This window comes from Electrophorus electricus, chromosome 15 (genome assembly GCF_041902795.1).
Source record: "Electrophorus electricus isolate QZ-2024a chromosome 15, ASM4190279v1, whole genome shotgun sequence".
Taxonomy (NCBI): Eukaryota; Metazoa; Chordata; class Actinopteri; order Gymnotiformes; family Gymnotidae; genus Electrophorus; species Electrophorus electricus.
This window is the reverse complement of record NC_137511.1, coordinates 18,155,601-18,179,551: the sequence shown is the minus strand read 5'-3', so window position 1 is coordinate 18,179,551 and position 23,951 is coordinate 18,155,601. Positions and strand designations below refer to the sequence as shown.

The 23,951-nt window shown below is 43.8% G+C and overlaps 2 protein-coding genes across 4 annotated transcripts; one reads left to right on the top strand and one right to left on the bottom strand.

The window, feature by feature from the left end:
- Positions 1-330: 330 nt before the first annotated feature.
- Positions 331-13,554, bottom strand: adam9b (ADAM metallopeptidase domain 9b). Its single transcript, XM_027018645.3, has 22 exons — positions 13,398-13,554; positions 12,054-12,163; positions 11,884-11,960; positions 11,705-11,783; positions 11,015-11,091; positions 10,604-10,793; positions 10,448-10,510; positions 10,284-10,355; positions 9,861-10,030; positions 9,443-9,533; positions 9,089-9,222; positions 6,422-6,593; positions 6,131-6,220; positions 5,263-5,458; positions 4,657-4,762; positions 3,884-4,067; positions 3,414-3,500; positions 2,676-2,781; positions 2,172-2,313; positions 1,834-1,933; positions 1,196-1,233; positions 331-869 (listed from the first exon to the last, which is right to left on the bottom strand). The coding sequence occupies exons 1-22, from the start codon at positions 13,486-13,488 to the stop codon at positions 758-760; spliced, it is 2,487 nt and encodes an 828-aa protein (XP_026874446.3). The 5' UTR covers positions 13,489-13,554; the 3' UTR covers positions 331-757.
- An 854-nt stretch (positions 13,555-14,408) lies between these two features.
- Positions 14,409-19,690, top strand: c15h10orf88 (chromosome 15 C10orf88 homolog). Of its 3 annotated transcripts, none has more exons than XM_027018646.3 (6): positions 14,409-14,898; positions 15,061-15,258; positions 15,488-15,560; positions 16,036-16,230; positions 17,942-18,279; positions 18,748-19,690. In XM_027018646.3, exons 1-6 carry the CDS (start codon positions 14,753-14,755, stop codon positions 18,923-18,925), a joined length of 1,128 nt encoding a protein of 375 aa, XP_026874447.3. In that variant the 5' UTR covers positions 14,409-14,752; the 3' UTR covers positions 18,926-19,690. The 3 variants fall into 3 exon arrangements, with proteins under 3 accessions (XP_026874447.3, XP_026874449.3, XP_026874448.3); XM_027018647.3 differs by having other exon boundaries at positions 14,410-14,898; positions 16,039-16,230; XM_027018648.3 differs by lacking the exon at positions 16,036-16,230.
- Positions 19,691-23,951: the final 4,261 nt, after the last annotated feature.

The window sequence follows — 23,951 nt, the reverse complement described above, 5'->3', positions numbered from 1 at the left end:
TTTGGCTGTTTATCTGGGAATTTAGATTGGACAAAATAGAGAGGTAGTTGAATAATAAGTATGTACAAAGGATATATATATATATATATATATATATATATATGAGGGTATCTTCCTATCAAAATGTAGACATGTATATGAAATTTAGTGATTATTAAATTTATTATATAGCATTCATCTGGATTAAACAAAGGGTTATCAAATAGAAGAATGTAATGGCTTCTGAGCAGAATGGCTTGTCTTCTCTTTCAAATCCATAACATCAATCCAAAAGGAATAAAGTATCTATTTATTTATGTATTTAAAAGAAAACACAAAAGTCATTGTTTATAAAATATGACTTTATTGTTTATATATATTTTTCTTTTATTAAAAATAAATCATTTGTTCTTGAATGAGATTATATATTACAATTTCAGTACAAATGCTATTTTTGTAAAAAAAGAAAAAACATTCATTGGTTTAATTACATATGGTTACATCATAAGTGTGTAACATCATAAAACAATCCACATGTGCAAAATCACCTTCATACAGATAGGCATGGAAATTTATTTCTTTATTTTTTACACACACTTGTTGCTAACATTCTGCAGCCATAAAAACCAAACCACTAATCATTTATGTGGAATGTGGCAAAAAAAAAGTGTGTTCAAAATGATAGTATGTAAAACCATAGAACTGCAGGGCAATTCTTCAGTGGTAACTGCCGTCACAGATTTTGTGCAAAGCCACAAATTTGCTTTCATGATTTTGCTCAGGTAACAACCTGTTTGGGTGGAATGGGCTTGGGGACTCCAGGTCCTTGAATGGGTGTTGGTGAAGTAGAAACTGTAATCTGTGTGTCATCACCGCTCCAGTTCCCATAGCTGTTAGAACACACAGAACAGGGAAAAGGAAATTGAAAGAGCAAATTCCACACAAAAACTCACACACTACAACATTTGGCCGACGCTCTTATTTAGACCAACTTACACATATATCAGTGTAACACCAATTGTGCTTCCTTGGAATGGAACCCATGACTTGTGTTTAGCACTATGCTGTGTAACTATGCTAAGTAAATATACTGTGTAATTAAGCCTTACCTGCTCTATACAGGTGAATCACAGGGTACCCAAACAGGACACCACCCACCCCCACCCAGAGAGAAGATATAATGGAGAATGTGGAGAATGCGAGTGGTGTGCATTACCTTGCATAGCCTCCAGGGGCAGCAGTGAATTGTGGGGGCTGAAGACACACAACAACAAAGAACACCGTGGTTACCAGAGAAAACCCATTACCTTATTTGCAAGGCTAGTTCCAGTAGTCTATACCAGTGGTCCTGAACCCTGCTCAGCAAGTTGGAGTTTAGCTCCCTCTGTCTCCAACTCTCACCTACCCCCCTCGACCTCGCAGGACTAGACACACTGCTACAGACGCCCCACCCTGGCCAAAGCCCCACCCGGGCTGAAATCACTGACTTGACCCTGCACAGCTTCTGTCTCCCTAGGGTACACATGAACATCAAGCATGCAGGTAAAAGAAAGTACAGAAGTGGAAAAGCAAGTTCCTTTTGCACCATGCTGGTTCAGCCCCAGACGTGTAGGGCATCTCTGGAGCAGAGTTCACGTGAATGCACGCAGTGCGATTCACATGCACTCCATTCACAAGCTGCTGCATTAAGGCACCTGAATGAAGACAAGAAGGAGCTGAACGCATGCGACACCACATGGGCATCTGTTTCGGCATCAGCCATCGAGGTGCACAAGGACTCCGGTGCCACTGTGAGACGGTATAAACGTGGGGCCCAAAGATGCCTTTGGCTGAGGTGTTTCGGCTGGAATTTACCTGCGGTCTAGTGGGAGGAGTCCTGACTGTTGCGGGCAGGGCTGAGGCACTTTGCACATTGCTGCTCGGCTGGCTGCTTCTCTGAGGCATACTGTTTGACCTATACAGTAAGTTGGCACAGATGACAGAATATCAGTGAATGGCTGCCTACTTGTACAGCCACATAACTATGCCCCAAGGGTATATTTTATTTTAGCTCATAGTTCACAACAAAGGTTAAACTTGATTACTTTAGTTAGAAATGACCCATTAAGACAATTACAATGAAGAACTACAATTTCATGAGCTTTTTGATTAGTTGGTTGGTTGGTTGGTTTGTTTTGGTGGGAGCATTTCACCCATGTGTGTTGTCGCCATGGCAATTCAGACATCGGCGGAGCATGTCCCGCCTGAACACGAAGAGGAGAAGAAGGACCAGCCCGGCCAGCAGGGGTACCACCAGCAGGAAGAAGATCAACAGGCCGTTCCTCAGCGAGTAGTCTGTGGGGACACAGGAGAGAGGAGAAGAGAGGAGAAAGGGAGGAGAAGAGAGGGAGGTGTTAGGAGAGAGGAGGTTCATATGTGGAGGAACAGCAGTTTCACATATTGGAGGCACTGGTTTTCCTACACAGTTAGGACAATTTCCCAATTTTGACAAAAATGACACAGAGAGGATAAAGTGCTTTGTACAAAATGTATATATAATTTTGTAAAAAAACAACTAAAACGATAACCTTTTTCTTAGTAAGGTCAAGGTTATGATGAGGTGTATGGTAAAGCTTCCATATATAAAAAGATGTGTAACATAAATATCAGTACACGTTCTGAAACAACCTTGTGTTTGTTTGTGCGTGTACGTGTACCTATTTCAGCAGGTCCACTATCCACGCTGCCTCCTCTTCCTGGTACATTGCAGTTTGGAGGACCCCAGCCATCGTTGCAGAAGCAGTGGCCCAAGTTATTACATACCTGCAGGATAGTATGCTTGTGTTACACTGCAATCAGCTCAACCTACATTACAAATACATTCATGTTACACAGCATTCTGTTCATTGTAAAGTGCATTCCACTCACTTTACACTGTGTTCTGCTCAGGTTATACTACAATACATTCATGTTACCCTGCAATCGGCTCACATCCAGCATGTATACACAGTCAACACATACACAGTCCAAGTCAGAATGTCCTTGAATAGCTGGATTATATTTATGGTAAATATATATATATCATCATCATGCTCTCTGTTAGTGAACTCAAGGAAGGCCACACTGTGGACAGACCACGGACAGAGACTACATCACGATCGCTCCTTCCTTCTCATCGGTTGTCGTTCGTCCTGCTCTCGTTTGTGTTAGCATTTGCGTTTTCTAGTTTACCTCTCCAGTGCTCCGTGTCGCCTCGCATTTCATTCGTATTATGTTTTTTGTTTGTACAGGGTTTCAGTTTGATTAGAGTCCCTGTGCATTTGCATCCATTTCCTTGTTTCGTTCAACTCCTGCCACTGCAGATGTTATGGATCACACGCACCAAAATGTCACGTGTGCTGAATTATTTCTCAGTACCAGTAACTTGATACCTACCCAGGAACTAAGGTACATACCCCATTACCATGGCAGTCGCTTCCGGCATTACAAGTCCCTGTTTGTGTCAGCTCGGACGAATTCACACACTGGAACTTTATGCATACCTGCAGACCGTAAAGATCACAACCGACATTTTCAGTCTCCTTTAGAAATATCAAAATCAAGTACAACATGGAGTCTGCAGTCTTTAAATAAATCGCATTACACAGCACCATAATATAGGATGAACGGAACATCAAAATGAAACATGAAGAAACTTAATGAACTTATAATAGAATTTATAATAATCCATCTGCCTGATCTTATTATATTGTTGTTTAAAGATGTTTTGTACAAAACATCAACAAAAACCACCATCATCACTAAGTATATGAGTAAACTGTTCGAAGAATGTTGTTCTAATATGTTTTCTAGTTAAGAATAGTTACACGGTCATTTGCATACATTCCCAGAAGTGCTGACCTCACGGGCAGTTACGCAAACCCACTTTGCCAGTATCGCAGACGGTCCCCGTTTGGACATAGGTCGGGTCCATCACGTCCGGGCCCAGGTTGAAGTTGGCGTTGCGGCAGGAGATGTTCTGACCGATGTTCTGCACACTGATGACCGCTCCAGCTGGAGGGTAGTTGGAGTCAAAGTTCGTGCACTGGATCTTCCCACACATGATGTTACTGTAGAGAGAGTTCCAATTCCACTTGTAGTTCATTGTTTTGGCCACAGTTGTTTTGGCACTTTTAGTGAGACCTATGTGCCTTAATCCGGGTTCACACTGTGCAAAAATCGACCCGATTTTGCTAATGTAGGCCAAATTGCACATCGTAAACAAATATCTTCAGTTGTGAGTAAAGTTAGGTGGATGTAGAATACACAATGTGATCTATTATGTGGATGCCAATTTAGTGCCACTGTGACCAAAGACACGACTTTTGAGCTCCGGCAGTGTCAGAAAATTGAGATCAAAATGCAAAAAACAATTGCATTGTCAGACATAGAATTCTGATGAGATTTTCTGGTTTATAAGACCACTGAAATCTCACAGTGCAAGCCCGGCATATGAAGGTAAAACAAAAAAATGGAGCAGCATTCTTTCTGATGCTGTGGCCTGACCCACAGAATTTGGCTAAATAACCACACAAATCAATTGAAGTAACAATCCAACTGAAGTATTATCATTACACTTTCACTATTGCTCAAGCAGTATGGAGCTGTCTACACAGCCACCACTGGAGATGAATGTGTGTAGGAGGTTTGAGGTCTTACGCCGAAGAACATGGCACCAGTGTGGAGCCGGAGTATCCACAGTTCCCAAACATGGTGCCCTGCATGTTGATATAGCGGAAGCACTGGTTGTCCGCTTTCGTTGCCGCTGCCAAGTTGATGGAATAAGAGAAAATAGAACAAGAGTTAATTAACAGCTTCCAAAATTCATCTGGTTCAAAACAGGCAGAAGCATCTATTTTTCCCATTGGACAAAGTGGTAGTAGGTGGAGCTAAATTAGCATTGACACGCTGCAGCTGTCTGAACTGCTGCACAAACAAGCAGCTGAAACCCTTTCAAACATGACGTGAGCTCATTAAACATCAACCTGGCAGCCCATAAAGGACCAGAACAAGTCACACTACAACCAGAACAAGTCACACTACAGTTAAGGGAGGCTACAGTGATGCTGCCTCAGATGTATTCAAATCTGGATCCTAAAGATTTCCCACACTCCCTTTTCCACAGGAGTCAGGGGTGCTGGAAGGAGTGGCATACCAGTCACACCAACTCAATCAACTACAAGCATCTGCGGAAAACCAGGAATTGGAGCAGGAATTCGACCGCCCCTTGGCTAACGGATACGTGAAGCGAGCGTGGAGCCATACTGGAGCCGAACAGCTGCTTGCACTGGTAGTCCAAAGTCTGGCAGCGGCCTTCGTAGCAGTAAGCCGTATTGGCCGCACACTGAATCCCATCCATGAGGTAGGTGTCCCGTGGGCAGAACCCAGACGAACCGAGACAGAACTCGGGCAGGTCGCACTCGTTCACAGAGCTTCTGCACAGAGTCCCAGACACCAAGAGCTGCAGACAAGGGGTTGGGGAACAGGGAGAGAGAGAGAGAGAGAGAGAGAGAGAGAGAGCCCTCATTAACAGCCAAGACCCAGAACTGCTGTCAACTAGGCAACAGAGAAGCCGCCATCATATAAGATCCAAACAGAGTCTGACTATAGGACCATGGGAGCCCACAGCACAAATGTTCATGCAACAGCAAAATGAAGCAAGACAAAGAGTTAAAAATCTACAGCAAAAAATGCTTCCACTCCGTGCTAAGTGAAATAAAGCCTGACACCTGATGTAACATATAACAAAACACGGACATACAGATCACATCAGGTCCCCATAACAGTAAAGATGTTCACTGCAATTAAATTAATCAACAATAGAAGATCAAACTTCCCAATAGTTGGCCTTTCTGTTCTCCAACGGGAGGCATGGGTTCAAATCCCACTTATGACAGTCTCTATACAGGTCAGTGGTAGCTCTGCAGTTAAGGTAGTTGAGTTGTAACTGGAAGGTTGCTGGTTCATGGCCAAGCTGCCACTGTTGGGCACCTCAGAAGGCCTTTGACCCTCAAGTTCTATTCAGTCATAGTTGATTTGGATAAACGTGTCAGATGTACATTAAGCACTGCATATTTGTATTCACCTGTAACTGAACTGCAGTTTGTTTCTCTGTGTAAGTATTCTGACATACCTGACAATTTTTGCAGCAGCTGCCAGCTGCACAGGTAGAGCCCCTGGTGAATGTACACGTTGCTGCATCGCAGCATGGGTTTGTGCAGTTCTGCAACACAACTCACAAAATCAGAAATGTATACGTCATCATTTTCATTACTGTTTAACCCACCTCTCCAAGTGCTGAGCTAGTAGTTACAATTCTTATTTTATGACTTCATCTGATATGGAGCTTTAAATGAGTGCCTGTTTGATTAGGCTGATGAAAGCGATTGGCCCTGCCCAGTGGCCATGTCATCTCTATGCTTACCCCCGGTAGGCCACAGTCGCATTGCTCCTCTGGGTCCAAGATGCCATTGCCGCACTCAGCCACGCTGATGAAGCTGCCGTTCAGGGGCTGGTTCTTCAGACATACCCCGCCCCCACGTGAGATCAGGGTCGCAAAGTCGTTCCCACTACACTCACTGAACAGAGTCGACCCACTGCAAGGACACACACACACACACACTTTTTGAGTGTTAGAACTGGAGAGTAAATGATTGAAAAAACAACGGTCTTCCATTTAAAAAAGATGTCCCAGGATGGTGCAGTTCTCCCAGTTTGCAGATCACAGCTCCTAGTGCTCTGATTGCTACAGGAAGCACCGTTTCCTTCACCTTTATTTGCGGCTCTTCTTTTAGCTCTTGGTATTTCTCAAGCTTTTCATGTTCCTTGTTCCTGACGTTGTGGTGGTCATTTTCCACCACCTTTGGGGGTATATCCAGCCTGTACGTAGCACAGGTGTTTCTGTACACTATGCCAGCTACTTCATTATGGCCTTCCATGTACTCCCTGCCTGCTAGCATCTTGCATCCAACTGTTATGTGTTGGATTGTCTCAAGAGCATCTTTTCCCAGCCTACATCCGGGGTACTGCTTGGTGTAGATCCCAGCCTCTACTGATCTCGTGTTTAGCACTTGTTCCTGTGCTGCTATGACTAGTGCCTCATTGCTGTCTGTCAATCTGGCCTTTTCCAGCCATTTGTAGGATTTCTCCATATCAGCCACTCCCACTATCTGGTGCATCCCATGATGGTCTCTGTTCCTCCTCGTTTCCATCCTCCTCGGGTTTCTGCTGTCTGAGGTACTTACTAAGAACTTGTCACTTGGGGCTATAATCCTTGTGCATTCCTGGATCTTGGTTGGTTCATCCTGGATAGTGGCTCTGACACTCACCAGTCCACGGTCTCCCTCCTTCCACTTAGCATACAGTCTCAGAGTGCTGGATTTGGGATGAAACCCTCCATGTATTATAAGGAGTTTCCTTGTCTTGATGTCACTGGCTTCTATCTCCTCCTTAGGCCAGCTTATTATGCCAGAGGGGTACATGACGACCGGCGGGGCATAAATGTTGACAGCTCGGCTCTTGTTTCTCCAGCTGACTTTGCAGGAATTGCCTCACTCTTGGTTGGTATTTGGCTGCAGCTGCTTTGCCATTTGCCTGTGGGATTCCAAGGTACATGTAGCTGCCCTCAACATCTGTTATATCACCTACGGGTAGTGTGATCCCATCTGTTCTCGCCAACTTCACTCTGCTTGTAACCATCGAGCACATTTATCCAGTCCAAATGCTGTATATCCTGGTGAGATGGATTAATGAGTCGATGTCTCATTCACCTCTGACATACAGCTTGATGTCATCCATGTAGAGGAGGTGACCAATGGTTACTCTGTTCTGTAGCCGATATCTATAGCCACTCTTGGTGATGATCTCACTGAGGGGGTTCATCCCTATGTAGAACAGCAATGAGGATAGCCCCATTGAGTTCTTGATGAAGACATGCATGGATGAGAGTGGAGAATAGAGGACTGTTAGAATGCTATTATGCAAGGAATCCAAGTGTGAGGGGGTATATTCAGAGGATGTGGGAAGTATGGATGCTTCAAAACCAAACATCTAGAGTAACTCTGAAACAACTAATAGCGCAGTGTTCCAGCATCCTCAAGCGGCAGCTGATATTTAATTTACAAGGCAACTTGATTGATGAGGTACAACACATATGCTATGGCAAGGGGGAGCCAGGAAGACAGGTCAGAGGGGAGATATCATCATCCCCACAGCTCAAACTTAGGAACCAAGACCTAATGAGTTGATGTGCCAAGCTCAGTACCAGAGCTGATGACCTGTGACTTGTGAGAGTGAAAATCCTGGCTAATCTGGACAGACATCCAAGCCGTAACAGACTACCAAAACCAAGTGAAGAATCTGAAAGGCTGATGGAAGATGTGAATGCAGCCCTACAGACAATATGTACTGAGACCATCAATGAAACCAACAAGCTGATGATGAAGACTGATACACTGTCACTGGCCAGGTCCTCAAGCAAGTTCCACAATTGCCAATCTTTGTCCCCACATTGATTTAAAAAAAAATGGATGCTAGAACATGCCTCAAAGGCAACTAAATTCAACTGATTTGAAACTCTTAATGAAAATATGTATTGCTGTATGAATGCTAATATTAGATTGACACATTTAATAACTTGTTTCAAGAAGTTACACAGTTCTAAAGGGATGAGAACTAATTTGGAGTTTTTTGAGTGGAATTTCTATACTGTACTTTGGACACTTCTGAGAACACTGCATTTTGTGCTCTGTACTTTTTGCTGGCATGGTGGAGTTGGCAGGAATATCCCAAAAACTGCTGTTTATTCGTAGTGCTGCACTCAGTCCCACTCTGGTTTCCTGGTTTTAGGCAGCGTACCGCATATACATCAGTGGAAACATCATCTCAAAACCTCCCTTTATCACCAGCACCTTTCTGAGCAGACTGCACCTTCACCGCTAGCCCGAGCCCAAGTTTAAATAGCAAAGAAAATGAGATGAGCCTGCTCAGTACGAGCGCCCTTCCAGAGGATGCTGCTGCGACCCAGATGCTACGTGTGCATGCCTCAGTGTTAACGCCAGCTGGCGGACCCGAGCTGTGGTACTGTACTGACGTGGCTGTGGAGTCCATGACGCAGTAGCCGTTGGTCCCGCACTGGCAGCGTGTGTCGTCGTGGTACATGCCCAGGTTGTGACCCATCTCGTGAGCCAACACCGTGGAATAGTACTGCAGCTGGTTGTCACTGTACTGCACAGAGAAAAGTGTGGCAGTGGAAAAACCTTATTTTTTTTCCAGATATTGGTTTTAACACACAATAATATGAACGAAGTGTGACTTAAAACACACACACACTCATACAATAATACAATGTTTATTGCATGAAGAACACGATCACACACTTAATACGAAAGGTGGAGCATATGGCCCTCCATTATGAACATATAAGACCCAATAATGTCTCTCTAACCACACTGATTCCTCCGGCAGTGCTCACTGAGCACACAGATCCCACAAAGGCCATGCCCAGAATTCCACCACTGTATGCTCCTGCTTGCCCCCTTCAGAGAAATGAGAAAACGGGAGCCAAGGGTAAGACAATGAGTGCAGAGCAGGCAGAGGGTCATAGCTCAATAATGTTTGTTAAATGTTTAACAGCATTGCAAATATAACATTTGAAAAGCATTTGAAAATGACAGTCATCACCCACTACGTACTTTGCATATATCTTATACAGTGAATTTAATGATGACGTATTCCCCCACACCCACCCACCCTCAAACTCCCTCTTAAGCATTTCACCTGATCGGGCTACCCGGAACATCTCCGGTACAGTTTTATGCGTCAAATATCCCAGAGGAAGTGGGCATGGCTGTCCTCGTACTCACACAATGAGCTGAGCCATGTCGTTCTGGATGCGTGGCACCAGGTTCGTCTTCCTCCAGTCGACGAAGTTCCCGAGGACGGCTCCTGCGCTGCCGCTTACACTGAACGGGTTCTGGGCCTCAAAAATCTCCAAACCCACCAGGATTATGCGGATGTTCAGCTGCTGATAGTACTAGAATGGACACAAAGATGGCAGCTCTAGTCATGGATGTTCAGCGCATCACCCGCTGGTCTAGCCAAGTCCAGCAAGTTATCAGAACTTCACAAAATGAGTAAAACAGCTTGAACCCTAGACAGTTTAGTAAACAAGATTAGTAAACAAGTTTGGATGCCCTCGTGTGAATTCCAGGGGAAATGACTAGGTCCCACTATGACATGAGAGCCTGATTGAGCATGTATGTGGTGTCTGAACCGGACATTCTCACCGTGTCCACCAGGTTAGTCAGCTGCACCATCTCATTCTTCACTGCCGTGACGTTTCTCTTCTTAAATATGAACTGTGCCAGCAACCAAACAGAGTAGTGGTCAGTAAAATGAAACTTCCCATGAGGCACTGTTAATGCTCTGAGTGTAAATGTAAAGCACCCACCCTTTGGTTGTCCACCACCAACACCAGCTCCACGTATCTGGTCTGAGGTAAGTTTCGTTTTCTCTGTCATGGATAAAGGTAGAAGAATGAGAAAGGTGAATGAGCATTTACATAGCCAAATGTGAATTATGGTTTAGAACGGTGCGGTTTTCTGACCCGTAAAAATTTGATCATAGACAAGCCAGCCTCGTGAGAGCCGTCATTGCTGTGAGATATGTCATTGGCCAGTCCACACACAAACGGCTCTGTTTGGACGTGCTTCAATGGGAATAGGAGGTGTTCATTGGTCGAAGAATTCACGGCAGGCTCAAGTCCGTAACTTTCGTTGCCAAGGAAAATAACACCCCTTATGCACATACAAAAAAGTGATTAAATATATATACACGGTTAGGTCAAAGGAACTGGACTGATTAATTGAATTCTCTTTTACTATAGCATCAATAAGTCAAACACATTTAAACACAGCATGTTTGATCACTAAACCACTCAAAGTCTTTGCCTAATACAAACATAAAAACATCTGAGTCTAGATCTTCCTCATCCACCTCAATGGCATAAAACTCATACCTGAGACCATTACAGGTACTGAGAGCGACCAGGGAGTCCTCACGACCCTCCACGTGGCCGTTGTAATGGCACGACGCCTGTAACGGACAAAGGGTGATGTCATAAACCAGCGTCAAAGCCCACCCACGTAAGCTTCAAACCCTTCAACACCTCACTACTCTAAAAGGCTGGAGGTCTCAAGAACCAGTCATACCGAACCTGGAATGACCGGAATGCCGACGTTCAAGTTTCAGGTGCAAATTGTATGAATCACGTAACTGAGAAACACTGATAATCATCATCAGTTTTCTGCTATATGGTGCTGGATTATTTAACTATCAGATAAACTTTACACATAACCACCAGTGATATCTTCAGGACAGGGTCTTCAGTAGTCTTCAGTAGATACCCACCTTATCTACCTGTCTGTCTAATCTTGCTTCCCATTGCAGTAAGGTCAGTACCCAAATTTGTACATCCTTTCCCTCGCACACAAATGCAGGAGCAAACATCCCCCCAAAGGGGGAATCTTTTGCCACATCTCTACAAAATCATCATACAAAACCACTACCCCATCCGACTGGCCGGTGTGGCATACAACCCTGCACCTCAAAGCAAAACCATCAGTTCACGATGAGGCCCAGGACGGAGAACCTAACAGGGATTTTTTCATTGACCTTTTATGATGGGGAGAAGCAAAAGGAGGCTTACGGGTTTTTTTGTGTCAATTTTCATCGGGCTCTTATTTGTGCCATGAGAAACCACCGTGAATCTGGGTGATAAAAAGTCTCTGTGGAAAAAAAGGACAGAAACAGACATGGATTAGAAGATGTCATGCCCTTGAAAGCAGTAATGGCCTAACCTTAACCTTAGTGACAGACATGTCCTACTTGTTTTTTGTCAGGCTGATGTAGTGAATGGTGTCCACTATCTTAATCATGTAGGTTAGCCCTTCAGAGTGGAGTGTCTACAAATGGAAATACAGTGAGATGAATCAGCGGCTGGATGCCATAACTATACACAAAGCATGACAATAGCACAGTCACACTCCTCTGTGCACCTGATTGGTAGCTTGTTTAACGTCGTCATGCCTTCTCTTTCGATCACGCACAAGCTGAGGTGTGACAATCTGGAAACTTTTCAGTTTTGATATCTGTTCACGGAACAGACCTGTAAACGTATGAATATGAATTAAATGCACAACATCTCAAAGCAATAAAATGATGTTCCAAATAATAAATAATAAAATTACATTTTTTAAAGGCTCAGTATAATTATGTTCCATTTTTTAAGGCACACAGTTTAAATACAGTGAAGAAAAAAAATCAGCATGAATCAAGAAGAGCTGCAGGAATCAGAAATAGTTTTAACACACATAGAGTGAAGTAGTGAAGTATGTACATAGTAATGAAACAGGATGTTTCAGTCAGAAGTCAGTTTATAAATGGATTGCTCCTCCTAGAACTTTAAAAGCGTTTTGCTTGCATAGACAACGAAGACCTCTGTCCAAAACATCGACTTTCTCTGAAATTCTTGTGTACTTCCCTACAGTTTTGAATATTTTATATAGTATCGCCTGACTTTCTTCTGTGTCTCACACACACACACACACACACACACACACACACACACACACACACTATATATATATATATATCTATATCTATCTATCTATCTATCTATCTATCTATATCTATATCTATATATATATATCTATATCTATATCTATATCTATATATATATATATATATATATATATATATATATATATATATGATAACAGCTGATAATAGACCTCTGTCCTGTTTTTCTGGAAAATCTACTATACTAATTCCCCCTCCCCCGTGGATTGATAGTTGTATTCATGGACAATCTCTGTAAAAAAGATTGCTCTTTCACTCAACAATACCTCAGTAGTCTTTATTAATAAATGTATTTGTTTAATTCATATGCATTCTCTCGTTTCGTTCCGACTCCACTCTTTAAGTATCCCTAAGGCTAATTTACATTTCAGAAGTAGACCCAACAAACTTTACCTTACGTTTAAGGTGTGTAGGCTAGTTACTGAGCAGGTAAGCCCAAATCGCTCCTATAAGGGTTTATTTTGCGCTTTTCCCGACAAGCTATTTTAAATAAGACTGCAATGAGCAGAAGACGGGCAGAGTTGATCGGAGTGAGCCAGATAGCCACGTTAATTAACAACAATTAGCAAAATGCAATATTAATGAAATGAAACCTACAGCCTATAATATGAGCTATAAACCTAGAACAGATATCGACATCCTTGATGCTTCATCCATCAGACTTCCTCGTGGGTATACTGACAGGTCTACTGATAAAGTAATCCTGAGTTATAAAAGTTTTAGTTTTACACTGCATGGTCCGCATGTCCAAAACGACTTACCTTCCCTGCGGATGGCATCAGTATAACGAAATAAAACTGCGAGTATTATGAGAAATTGTCCACAAGTTCTTCGCGTCCCCTGTCCAGCCATTCTGTCTGCTTGACGTGCTCATTGAGTGTGACAGGTGAGTGTAGCTGTGCGGGGAACGAGAGTTGTTGGACGGGTAGAGTAAGATGTTGGGCTACACCTTATTCCTGATATTTATTTTACAGTAAGGGTTCAAGGGCTCCTCGCTTCTCCGGAGCTCGTTGTTTAAGAGCGCTCATTTTCGCCATAAAAACGGCAATTCCTTTTGCTTTACGTGTAATCTCAGTTTGGGGTGCGGGCACTACTTTTTTTTTTTTTTTTTTTTTTCTTCTTTGTTGTTTTTAACTTACTAAGCCCATGACATTTCTCAGTGATCTAGACAAGACTAGTTAGGAAAGATTAAATCAAATGTTCTTTTGATTTGTGCTATAAAATGACCCGTTTTTGTTTTGTTTAGTTGTCATTCTGGAGGGTGGTTTAGACAGTGAAGAAATAGGATCACATATAACATAAATAGGATAAACAGGAAAACATAAATAGGATAGCTTAATACATCAAATACAAAGATGAATTTCATAAATCCTTCCAATTCACTTCAGCTGAGTGGAATATACTAAATGTCTACGCTCTTCTTTACAGAGCTTAAATTCTAAAGATAAATTGATAATGTATAAGCTATAGCTATATGACATATAGCTGTGCTATCATAAATAGGCCATTTATCCGTGTTGACTGTATGCGTTGAGCAACGCAAATAAGCAGCTGCATCTTAAACTACACATTTCCGAGAATCCGGTGATTATTTGCGCCATATCAATGATCTGAACAACAGCAAATGTGCGCGTCGCTGCTTTAAGAGCCCAGAGTAGTCGCGCTGGATATAAAATGTCACTAGTCCCGTAATGTGCAAACGCTGATGAGTTTAGGCTGCGCGTCCTTTAAACTCGGTTTTTGGTTCAGGCAGTAGCAAGCGTACCTCGTGGGTCCTAGAGGACGCGGCGTCGCAGTCTGGGTTGTAGTGAATCACAACCGTGGGACGATAGCTATTCTAGCTATGTTTGTTCATCACGGAGGTTGGCGTTTTCAGTTGAGATAAAACTCTTGGAATAAAGAAAGCTCTGTGATCACTTCGACTACGGTGTCGGCAGCGTTAGACAGTGTGAGCATGGATCTGAGTTTTGAGGAGATGGCCACCTACATGAGTGAATTCTTGAATCCCACCTTCTGCTCCTGCTTCTGATCACCTTCTGGTCAGACACTCAGATGTAACGAGCAAGTACTCCACAAATGTTAGTTCGCAGCTGTGTGTATTTCCATCGACATCATTATGAATTTCAGTAAAGATGGTCTCGTATCTGGACACACGTCCTGGGTGTGCAGCTCTAAGACTGAACTCTCTGATGTTCTGATCACAAACCAAGAGGATGAGGGGAGCGATCGTTCAAAGGATGTTGGCCCGCCTGCTTCTGGCAAGTGAGTTATTTTCACAGACGTTTATCACGTACTTATTCTGGGTGACAGGAACTTCAGCGCAGTGGTAACCGTCACAGTACTGATGTATCATTTTGTGTGTGGGTTAACCAGTAACTTGAGTATTAAGTAAAGGAATACATTTATTATTAACCCCTATCCTAGGTGTGTACCTATGCGCCTGGAGCAGACAGAGGAACGGTCCCCGTGTGTCATCACGTTTCTGTGTACGCCTCAGTCCGGGGTCGTCATCACCAGCGTCTTGGTCGTGAGCGAGGCCCGCACCATTGAGGTGTATTCCCTGTCTGGCGACTACTGTGGCACTAGCCGTGGTGAGGAGGATCCAAGATGGCACGCTGACGGGTATTTGGCCAGTGCCACACTTCCCACGTGGCAGGTTTTGCTTGAAAGAGAAGTCATAAAGTCTATAGAAAGTGAATGATGTTTCTTTCTTAGCTATATGTAGCAGTGGCTTGATGGCGCATGGTCTCGTTTTGATGGTACGTGATCTCGTTCTTTTGTTGGTACGTGGTCTCGTTTTGTTCTGTGAACTCATGCTCTTTGTGAATGTCTGTTTGATGTCTCCTGGTAGAGCTGAGGAGAACACCACCTTCTATCGGTGTCGCCTGGTGTTGGAATGCCCTGTCGCATCGTGTGAAGTGAAGGTGAGTACAGCGATTCCCATCGTTCGTTTGACGTAATCTCGGGATTCTAAAGACTAACGTGAAGAGAACCGCAAGCTTTTGAAATAGATACCTAGAAGGGATCGTTTCCATCCACCAGTAACTTTGAGTTCGCTTTGGAACTTCTCTGGTCTTTGTGCTGGTGAAGAAGTAGTTCATCGCAGCACAACAAAACTATAGTTGGTAATGAGTGAAATGGCATTACAGCTCCCCTGGGAATAACTCCAGGTTTACTGACAGAAAACTTGACGAGAGCCTGGCAGTCGCTCTACTTTTTGTTCGTGGCCGTAATACACATATCGTTATACCTGGATAAATTTGTCACTTTAAACTGACCAAACGGAGTCCGTGACACTCTGATCATGGCCATCAGTGTTTGGGCAGGTTGAGGTGGTTCAGCATCAGCAGTGAGAAGCAGCAGAGTGTTGGATGTCCTCAGTAGCTCTGTGTCTCGTAGCAGCTGCTCTCTCTGGGCGGGCGTGCGGCGGTGGGTGTCGGCCTGCTGGGAGTTGGCCTGGGGAAGCTTCAGGCTGATCAGTGCGCAGGTCTGGGCGTCGACCTCCAGCGTGTCCAGGCCATGATGGAGGAGATGGGGACCACCCTCTCGCCAGGAGCGCAGAACCTCATGGAGATGGTGCAGTTTCAGCAAAAGGTCCAGACCAGTCTGTCTTTAGCCTGAAAGGCGGTTCAACCACTGCTTATATAACGCACTATTTATAACTGCTTATAAGATATTGTTATTATATAACTTATTATATAATTTATAGCTCATGAGAGTTTAAGAGAATGCATAATGTTTTTATTGCTGAGTGTCCATCTTGCGTTTATATTTTTTTACTGGTATGAAAGATACACTGCCTGGCCAAAAAAAAAGGTCACCACCTGAATTTTACTAAGCAAATTGGTAAGAGCCTCCCATTGGATAATTACTGCATGGGTGATTGTTTCAGCTGGCAACAAGTTATTTAACCCTAACTGATGCAGTGAGTAGCTTCTCATTTGTTAAACAACCATGTCGAAAGACACATCCTGTGGTCGTAGAAAAGATGTTAATCTGTTTCAGAGGGGTCAAATTATTGGCATGCATCAAGCAGAGAAAACATCTAAGGAGATTGCTGAAGCTACTAAAATCGGCTTAAGAACTGTCCAACGCATTATTAAAAAGTGGAAGGACAGTGGGGAAACATCATCTTTCAGGAAGGAATGTGGTCGGGAAAAAAATCTTGAATGATCATGACTGGCGATTACTTAATCGTGTGATGAAATCAAATCGTAGAAAAACAACGGTAGAACTCAGGGATATGTTTAATAGTGAAAGTAAGAGCATTTCCACACGCAAAATGCGACTAAACAGCTGTGAAGCCTTAAGAAAAAACAGCTTCAATTTGCTAGGGAGAATAAAGATTGGACTCTGGAGCAATGGAAGGAGGTCATGTGGTCTGATGAGTCCAGATTTACCCTGTTCCAGAGTGATGGGCGCATCAGGGTAAGAAGAGAGGCGGCTGTAGTGATGCACCCATCATGCCTTGTGCCTACTGTACAAGCCTGTGGGGGCAGTGCTATGATCTGGGGTTGCTGTAGTTGGTCAGGTCTCGGTTCAGCAACGTTATGTGCCCAAAGAATGAGGTCAGCTGACTACCTCAATATACTGAACGACCAGGTTATTCCATCAATGGATTGTTTCTTCCCTGATGGCACGGGCATATTCCAAGATGACAATGCCAAGATTCATTGGGCTCAAATTGTGAAAGAGTGGTTCACCAGCAGGAGACATCATTTTCACATATGGATTGGGGCACCACAGAGTCCAGACCTGAACCCCATTGAGAATCTTTGGGATGTGCTGGAGAAGACTTTGTGCAGTGGCCCAAATCTCCCATCATCAATACAAGATCGTGGGGGGGGGGGCGATGTATGCAACTCTGGACAGAAATAAATGTTGTGACATTGCAGAAGCTTGTGGAAATGATGGCACAGTGAATGTGTGCTGTAATCAAAGCTAAAGGCGGTCCAACAAAATATTAGTGTGTGACCTTTTTTTTTTTTTGGGGCCAGGCAGAGGATGTTATTGTGTTATGTTTTGGAACTACATTGAGATTTAGCTTCTTACTAGTAAAGCAATCATGATTGATTTATTCTTTAACTTAATGTACTTTAAGTTGATATGTAAGTTGATTTTGTGCAGAGCCAAATGTCTGAAACCCTGCAGACTGTGAAGTGCTTTCCACAGCAGGAGCCCTGATCTTATGTGTCGCTTCGATTTCAAGATCAAATGAAGAAAAAATGTATATCCCAAATAGTTTTTTTTCCAAGATAAAGAAGCATTCTTCATGCTCACCTTCCCTCGCCTTTTCTGTCTTCAGAACAAAGCTGACGTCCTTGGTGGCTTACTGCCTCTGCTGATGGGTGGAGGTGCATTGGCCTGTCTGGCCAAAGGGCCCGCCCCTGTGGGACAGCTTGGCTCTGAGGAGGCGGGGCAGCTCGTGGGCCCGCCTCCGCAGTCTGGAACGCATCCTCTGCCATCAGCCGGTGGCCAGGGCAGGGCCCTGGACATCGCACCTGCCCCGGTGGCCTCTCTGGATGGGCAGCAGTGCCCGGTCAGCTCCGATCTGCTGCCCGTGCTCCAGAGTGTGTGCGGCCAGGTCAGTCAGCTCCGCCTACACGCGCTGACCTCGGCAGAGGCGAAGAGGAACGGAGAGCGGTAAGTCACCATTGATCCAGGAAAGAATGAGTAGGGACTAGAGGTTACGCTCAAATAGCCAGGTGTGCTATTTCTGGCAGGAAATGACGACTGCAGTTTCCTGTTCGTAGTTTAACTGCCTCCTACCTCAGCTGGACCTTAGGAAATATCTTTACATGTTCCTAGGAGTTTGTCCTACTATTCGATTGTTGTTTAAAACGTATTTAGACCTGATCGCCTGTTCCCACATTTGCTGTGTCATGAATGGAGCTCTGCAGTGGTTAAGGTACTTGATTAGTAATCAGAAGGTTGCTGGTTCAAGCCTCAACCACCACTGCCAAGTTGCCACTGTTGGGGCCCCTGAGCAAGACCCTTAGCCCTCAGCTGCTCGAATTGTATTCAGTCACTCCAAAGTGACTCCAAAAGTAAGTCACTTTTGGATAAAAGCATCAGCTAATTGCCATAAATGTAAATGCCCCTGCGTTTCAGGGAGTACCACCTGTGCTGTGGAGGGGTGGAAGAGGCTCTGGAGAAGGTGGTGGAGAGGCGCATGCAGGAGCTGGAGAGGCGGCTGAAGGAACACATGGACCTACGGCTGGACGCCCTCCAGCAGAGGCTGGAGCTGGCACTGCACCAGGCCATCACGCACGCGCCCCACCCGCAGTAACCGGGGGCACCGCTCACCCAGCGACGGGTCACCTGGCGCGAACAGCTGGCGCGGGGTCCGCTGGGACGACACTTTCCCAAGGGAGGACTTGTTTGAAAAACTCGCTGTAACTGTGTGGAGTGTTGCTAGCGTTTATGGTTTATGGTCCGTCGTGGTGTTGACGGAGAAAAATCGCTGTAGATGTTTTCAACAGGAGAAACCTTTTCTCCACAGCAACCTGTGGACCTTAAAAGTTTTCAACAAGGAGGAGAAAGGAGGTGTCAGTGATGTTGGGACAGGAGGCAGTGGATATGCTAATTAATGCTAATACCTGCTGACGCAAATGTTAAACAGCCTACAATACAGACCTAACTTGTCTTCTTTACGTGACTCAGAGATATGATCCACATTTTATTAACAATGCTGCTATGAGACCTCTCTCTTGTAATAGGCCATTCATCCTATTGATTCACTTCAGAGGCTAGCCTTGCAGAAGCCCTTGGGCCGCACGTCTGACTCCAGGGCCGGGAACCAGGGCCATCGGAGCACAATTAACACTCCCGTACGTTCTTGAGTGCAAAACCCCTGACTCAGTCGATCGTTTCCTGGTCGGGTGTAAGCAGCACGTGCCGTGGCAGGACGGAGCTCCCGCTGCTCGGTGGCTCTCGGCTCCAGCCTCCTTCTTTAAGTCATTTTTAATACCGTCATCGTTCTTTTTGGGTGATTGTTTGTTCATTGATATTCTTTAATGTTCTCAACATTAAACATTAAAAGTGTGTTGTGCTATGGTGTGTTTCTCTTGGATTCTGTCGACCTGCGTGAAGACTTAGGCAGCGAGAGCGGGTGTTCTCGGGCCTGGACGGGTACTGCCCTGCGGACTCTGGAATGCTTCTGTGCTGGTAAACGACCGGGCCCTGGGCGGCAGCCCCCCGGCGTCGTCGGGCCGAACGCGGCTGAGCAAACGCGCTCTACTCTAATTGTAATGTTAATTGTGAGCAGGATGCAAACTGCCATCACATTTAATCTGGCTGTCCCAGAGTGGGAAGATTAATGAACGTCTTTAATTAGTCTTTGGACTAAGCGGGGACACTGTTTTACTGTGGTGGTCAAACAAACCCCCTGATCCATGCCCTTGTTTTGGTCTCTTTACGAAGCAGGCCAGCCAGGCCTTATAGGGGCACTATCCTCATCTCTTCACCATACTTTTGGCGTCTGGGCTGGTAAGTGTGTTTTCCTGCGGGCAGTGCGAGACGTGTGTAGGGGGCAAAAATGCACCGTGTGAGCAGATTTTGTCAAAACGCCCACAGGATCAGGGTCAGACTGCAGCTGAGGAAATCCAACCGTATCAACAAAGATGCAACCACCACTGCAGTCTGCACAAACCACACAAGCGCCGCTCTATGGAGGGGGAACTTTCGCCTCAAGTGACCTAAAATGTTTGTTCGGTTTGTGGCCTGGGGCTTGGGACTATGATGGTATGAAAGTATATATGGCTGAAACTTGGTTTGAGTGGAGTTTTGGACTTGATGTAAAGAACATGTTTGGCTTACATATGTGTACTCTGGAATTACTAATAGCTATCTGGAATTATTAAGCAAAAAGTTAAGCAAAAAACAGACCACAAAAACAGCTCTTTATCTTCCAATCAAAATAAGGGGGAAAAAATTATAGCTTCTTCCCATGTGTTTTGATTCATTTTTAAAAAATTATCCAAGTTTTTGGGATAAGTAGTGATTCAACTTTCTGGTTGACTGCTGTATAAACACCGGTGATGCATGCCAAATGTGCTTACTCATCTCTTACTAGGATGAGTGAGAATACAAGGGAACCAAAAAGAATCCCCATAGTTCTCACCAGAGCAGCTCAGGTGTTGGATGCACCTCGTGGTCAGCAGGTCTCCTAGGCGAGCTGAGATGCTCGCCCACGCCTGCAGACTGATCAAAAGGTCTGTGGGTGGAAAAAAGGCCCTACTCTTGGCAAAGTGCAAATTTATACAAGGCGTTCTGCTAAACACTGCTGTGCAAATTGCCTGGCACGAAGCTCTGAGAAAGTACTGGGAAACTTGCAGTTCAAATCCGGAAAGCTGCACAGAGGCCGAAACTGGGTCATCACCGGATCATCCAGCAGGACAAAGAGCCACGTTTTTTTTTTTCAGGATCCACACAGAACACTGGCTAAATTCAAGCTAATTGTGTCTCTTAAAGGTTAAATGTAACACTGTATATTTGTTTGGTTCGGTGCTGGATGTTTGCGAGCAACTGGGAACCAGGAAGGTCTCCTGGCACCTGGATAACTGGCAGAATCTTTGCCCACGCTGGTTACTTTGCCAGCTGGTGGTTGGCATATCACCCCCCCCCGACTGTGAGAGATTTTCCGATTCACTAAGCAGAAACCAATAGGCTACCGTAGGATGATCGGAGCCACTGTCGCTGTCGCCCTGGCGACCGGGAGCAACACGGCCATTCACAATGGGACATCTGAGAACCAATGAACCAATTACAAACCTACAACGGAGCTTCTATGAACCTACAGCTGTGCTCAAAATAATAGCAGGGTGTTTAAAAAAGTGAGTAAAGCTGAAAATGCTTATAATAGCTTTTATTTTCATACACACAAATGCATTGAGAACACCGCACATTCTATTCCAAATCAAAACACGAGTTCAAATTCATCAAATGTGTTACTACAGAAAGTGGAGAAAAGGGAATATTAGGCTCTTCAAAAAAATAGCAATGTCTGCATTTTTCTTTACACCTCACGTTTACTGTATAAACTGAAAAATGTTTGAATATTGAGCTTTCCTGTGAATCACTAAACTAATATTTAGTTGTATAACCACGGTTTCTGAGAACTGCTTCACATCTGTGTTGCATGGAATCACCCAGCTTCTGGCCCCTGTGAGCAGCCCAGGACGACTGGACTACATTCCAGAATTCCTCTGCATTTCTTGGTTTTGCCAAGCATTTTTGATGTCACCCCACAAGTTTTTTATTGGATTAAGGTCCAGAGATTGATCTGTCCATTCCCTAAAGTTAATCTTTTTGGTCTGGAGCCAAGATTTTGCTCGCTTACTGGTGTGTTTATGGTCACTGTCTTGTAGAAACACCCATTTCATGGCCTTTTATATTTGGCACAATTCAATATGACCTCTACAAGCATTTTGATGCATTCAAACTGATCCATGATCCCTGTTATGCAATAAATAGGCCCGACACCATAGTATGAGGAACACCTGCGTTTCATGATGTCTTCACAGTGTACTGTGGCTCATGTGACAAACTGTCTGCAGCCTCTAGACCCGAACAATCTTTCTTTCATCAGTCTCCAAAATGTTGCACCATTTCTCTTTAGGCCAGTTGGTGTGTTCTTTGGCAAATTGTAACCTCTTCAGCACGTTGCTTTTGCAGCAATGGGACTTTGCGGGTCTTCTTGCCGATAGCTTGGCTTCACATAGGCATCTTCTAATTGTTTCAAATCAACTTTTTAATCAAAGTACACTGTTCTTCTTAATAATGTCTGGAACGGCCTGTTTTACTCAGTTTTTTAGAGAGAAATGCACTATAACCAGTATGCACAACATCTGCTGCTTTCATCCTATAATAGGGGCCACCTGTTTGACACCTGTTTTTTCACAGAATGAACGACCTCACTAATTGAACTTCACACTGCTATTATTTGGAACACGCCCCTTTTAGTTAATTATTCAGTTACACAGAATCAGCAGCATACATGTCATGACTGCTGGGTCTGTTGGTATTTTCTTACTGAACCACACCTACTAGTAAATTTTTTTGCCATGTAGAAATATAATTTCTAGCAAAAACAGTGATTGATCTAGTTAGTGATGTTGGACTGCTATTATTTTGAACACAACTGTATTATGAACTAACTATAAACCTTCTATGAACCTATTCCGAATCTACTACAAACTCAGATTAAACACTGTTAAGGTTAGGTTATTCACCATTAAGGTTAGGTTAAACACTCAGGTTAAACCCTGTTAAGGTTAGGTTAAACACTCAGATTAAACTCTGTTAAGGTTAGGTTAATCACCATTAAGATTAGGTTAAACACTCAGAATGAACACTGTTAAGGTTATGTTAAATACTTGGGTTAAACACTGTTAAGGTTAGCTTATTCACCATTAAAGTTAGGTTAAACACTCAGGTTAAACACCATCAAGGTCAGGTTAAACACCATTAATGTTAGGTTAAACACTGTTCCCTCTGAAACTGTAGCACTGCCCTTTTAACTTTTAAGCACTACAGTACATTTTTATTTCTTGTCATTCCTCATTTGCTGTTGACATATTCAGTTTGTTTTTATGCACTTCATATTTTTTATTAATCATATTTCAATCTTCAATCATTCAGATTCTGTCTATTAAGGGAAAGGATTCATTAAGCTCAAGATGACCAGCTGCCTAGATTGTGCGGAACGTGTTTTTAGTTTGCGTGTCCTTCTGCACACCCGCTGTTTTTAATGTATTTATCTGTTTAAAAATGGTCATTTCAGAAGAACAACACAAGAGGGCAGCAAATTCCCAAGAAAACCTTTCTAACTGGACTCACTCAAATAACATTTTCACAATGGCGACTCATTGTACCAGTGGCATCTGAGTGGGTTTCAGTAGTTGGATATAGTATCTTTTTTGTTATTTCTATTCGTAATGGCCAATAACGTTATGTACTCTGTTTCGTGATATTACTCATATAAAAACATGGGTCATAGTTATAACCCCATACGTGTTATAATCTATTAACAGCAGGCAATCATGAATGTGATCTAATCAATAAATCAACATGAATAATCGACACGAATAATCAGTAAACTTGGTAGTTATGAAGTGATGTGAGATCATCTCGGTGGAGAACATTTTTCCCCTGTTATTTATTTGAAAAACAACCCTGGTTTAAGGTGGTGCTTGTTTGGTTGACATTATCAACAGACAAACACGATCGTCTTAATGGTAGACGTGCACCCGCGTCAGCTGCATGAAGTGCAGAATACCGGAAAGGCTGAAAAATGTATTATTTATTATTCCCTT